This window comes from Vicia villosa, linkage group LG2, assembly GCF_029867415.1.
Source record: "Vicia villosa cultivar HV-30 ecotype Madison, WI linkage group LG2, Vvil1.0, whole genome shotgun sequence".
Taxonomy (NCBI): domain Eukaryota; kingdom Viridiplantae; phylum Streptophyta; class Magnoliopsida; order Fabales; family Fabaceae; genus Vicia; species Vicia villosa.
Window position 1 is genome coordinate 212070207 of NC_081181.1, and position 3865 is coordinate 212074071.

The following is a 3865-nucleotide window of genomic DNA, read 5'->3' on the forward strand; positions in this document are numbered from 1 at the left end:
AGCTTAAATATGAAAGTGTAGCTCATAGAAGCAAGCTTTTCCTTATTTCCTATTCAATCATAGAAACAGCCAAACACTCCCTAAGTACAACTACAAAGATGTCCGGACATGTTCTTTGCAGTTAGTTTGCTTGCACATTATAACCACGCTATTTCAAACTCATAGGGTAAAAGCACTGCGAAGTGCCAAGAATAAGCCAAATAGTGCGGGCAAAACATGACCTAGTGTAAGATGTAATGAGGATACAGATGAACAAACCTTCTTATAGTAGTTGAATACTAACTTGTTGGTAAAGATTCACTGTGCAAAATATAAAAACTCAAGCATCTAGCTTATTTCAGGCAGCAAAAAAAAAAAACAGAATGTCAGGAGACTTTTCAAGAAAAACTACATCCTTAAATCGATCACTTTTTTATACTTGAAAATTATTGAGAACCATAAACAGATTAACCAGCTCAGTTTTTGCCAGGCTCCAAATTCAGCTCCTGAAGATTCAGCAAAAGATCATCTGAATTCAGGAAAACCTTGTTTGCTGCGTTTGATATAGTATGTGCAATCTCTCTTGCAGCTTCAATCTTCCTGAGTGTGATGAAAGCTGGATTGTTGGAAATGGCTTGTCCAATCAGTTGGGCACTTTTAGCCTCACCCTGTTGATTTGTAAGAAAAGTCAATAATCGTCTGAGGTGTAAAACTGGCAATTGCCAAAACATTATTTAATTTAAAAACACATTAAACTAGACAAGCACATTTGTGAACAAAAACACTTGTCAGTCATTACTAAAGATGAATCCAACATCATGATCAAGGAAACAAATAAGACAGTTTGAATTTTGGAGCTAGATAGAATAGCAACCAACACTTTCCAGTTGTAATATGCTTTGAAACTATAAAAATAGCAAAAACTTGTACCAAGCACCACAGCAGTAAATGCATAAGTATAAAGTATAAAATATAAACAGTTTCTTCTTACCTGTGCTCTGATTACAGCACTTCTTTTGTCTTGCTCAGCTTTTTCCACAACAAATTTCGCCCTCTCAGCTTCTTGTGCCGCCACCTGCTTGGCTTCAATTGCAGCAGTAAACTCCTTGCCAAAGGTCAGAGTAGTAATTGACACATCATCAAGAGCAATATTAAAGTTGGCTGCCCTCTCAGTCAGGATCTTTCGGATTTCACGGCTAACAGCCTACAAAGAATAGGTCAGTTAAAACAGATATTTCGTTGTTGATAATTGAAATTTACAGTGATGTAAATAAAACAAAGGAAACAATAGTACTTCCCCAGTTCACATGAGATTAAAACAATAAACAACTATTAGGTTTTGATTTTATCTATAACTGTATGTACTTCCCCAGTTCACATGAGATTAAAACAATAAACAACTATTAGGTTTTGATTTTATCGGTAACGACAAATGAATTTATCTATGATATTTTTAAGCACAAATCATGTGTATATATCTGTTGGGCTTCTAAAAAATATAGCGACAAAATGATTTAACATGACTCGCAAAAGAAACTAGACAGCTCAGTCATAAGCATCTTTGTTCATATAATAACTTCAGGTTTCATGATTCACGCCAACAAGCTTTTCTCCTTACCTCTCGCTGAGTAATAAGCTGGCTGGCATTATACTGGGCAACCACAGCTTTCAAAGTTTCATGTATGATTGAAGGTAAAACCCTTTCATTATAATTCTCTCCAAGGGTCCGATAAACTGTAGGTAACTGGCTAGGCAAGGGACGTGTAAGAACTCGAAGCCCAATTTTCACCTGCAGTGTTTATAAACACGTTAAAGAAAAGATCAATATCTCTCATGTTTAAATTTACAAAACATCTATAGTGTACTAGTCTATAAACATGAAGTACTGGAAAGTGGTTTCATGACACCAAACACCTTTTCAACCTATTAAGTATTAATTAAAACGTATAACATTGTCGTCCAAATAAATTAGAAGAGGTATAAATAAGGCATCAAACAACCCGGGGAAAGTGGGAGAAAGGACATTTAGCAGATATTATGTGAGAAAGTATGGATTCCAATACTGAGGCTAAACATGAAAAGGCAACTAGTATCAGAATATGAGATTTTGACGAGGCATTTAGGTTCCGATGCCAAGAGCACAGGATTGAAATGTCTACAATCGATGAGAAAAATCAAAATACCACCAGATTTTATTATATCATTAATCATTAAAATCTTACCATTTGAACATGATATATCCAAAATGGCCATTTCATGCAAAAAAAACAAAATAGCCCACTAGCAGTTGTTCAAAACTTTAACAAAGGTATTGCAAATGGGAATCAGCTAAACAAGTATAAACATTCGTAAATATAAAGGGATGCTGAGATAGAAGCTCTCAAATATTTATTCAATAAACACATGTCATTTAAGAGTTTACGTAAAAGCTATTTCTACAACGGGAGAGGTAATGGAAGTAAACTCAGTATAAACTATGTAAAATCTACTTCTATAAGCTCTACCAAACAAATTCATATGAAATTGTGTGTGCACTTTCTACAATCGGGATGCAGTCTATTTCTGTTTCACATTGATGGAAATTGTGTCACTGGTCAAACACTCAAACATAATGGAACAGATAGAGGATTCACGATGAAAAGAAAATGCTAAAAGAATGCCTAATAATTCCTCCTAAGAAAACTTATTCTGTCGATCATGATGAATTAAACAGTAAATATAAAGAATCAATGATATGAAATTTCAATTCCATGAGTGGAATTTAAAATTTACCATCTGAAGATCACGACTTCCAGATGTACTCTCGACAAGATGGGGACGCGCACGGACATCATAGATGACTGGCCTCTCAAACCACGGAATTACAAAATGTGTTCCTTCAGGATAAACCTGCACATCAAATAACATACCAATTTAATTTCCAGCAAGAAAACATAACTTCGAGCAACAAAATCAATAGATTCAACCAAGATCAATTTACAATCACAACAGAAGCACTATAACCAGTCTTAGCTAAAAAAAAGGGCGAAAAATGACCTTGTCTTTGACACCAATAAGACGGTTAAAAACAATTGCTCGGTGACCTCCTTCGACATTGTAAAGACTGTTAGCAGCAGCATACAAACCAATTCCACCAATAACTCCCAATTTCATCAGTGCAGAGGCAGCACCGCCACCAGGTACATTTGGAACTTTCATTTTCTTCACTGAACACAAATTACAAGAATTAACCAAAAACAAGAAAGAAAATCAACTATAAAAAATTTCACACAAACATGCAGAGCACAATGATCGAGAAAATGCAATTGATTACAATAGAATTGAAAAATCAAGTTGATTGAAAAAAATAGAACGGGAGTTAGTTGAATTTCTAACCTAAAAGATTCGGAAAATTGAAGAAATGGAAGGGAACGTACCTTGGAAATTTCGATCAATGATGAAATGAAGGAAATGCGGTTATGGGGTTTAAGCAGATTTTCTGTAGGGTTTAAACTTTACGAACACGAAAACCAATTGATTCGGTCGTTGGGAAAAAGAAAATGAGAATTTTAATGGGCCTATTTACTCGGCGACCCAATATATACTCAAATGAAGGGCATATTACTATTTAACTTAACTTGCCACTTCTAAGTTGTATTTGGCACCCCTTTATAGTGTTTTTATTGATACTGTCATGTAAATATCGGAATTTTACAAAAATTTACAATTTTTATCACAACATATATGATAATACCGAAAATTTAAAATTTTCAGTCAAAAGATACATCTTATCGAAAATTATGAAATTTCTAATATTTATCAAAAAAATCAAAAAATATGAAATTTTCGATATAGCGTCCGATTTCCTTTTTCACTTTTTTTTCATTACTTTTTCTCGAATAATTGA

General features: G+C 34.1%; 1 protein-coding gene across 1 annotated transcript; it reads right to left on the reverse strand.

Moving 5' to 3' along the window:
- Nucleotides 1–243: 243 nt before the first annotated feature.
- On the reverse strand, nt 244–3524 carry LOC131648154 (prohibitin-1, mitochondrial). Its single transcript, XM_058917940.1, has 6 exons — nt 3396–3524; nt 3016–3185; nt 2752–2868; nt 1598–1768; nt 971–1183; nt 244–647 (listed from the first exon to the last, which is right to left on the reverse strand). The coding sequence occupies exons 2-6, from the start codon at nt 3175–3177 to the stop codon at nt 456–458; spliced, it is 855 nt and encodes a 284-aa protein (XP_058773923.1). The 5' UTR covers nt 3178–3185; nt 3396–3524; the 3' UTR covers nt 244–455.
- Between the last annotated feature and the right edge of the window lie 341 nt (nt 3525–3865).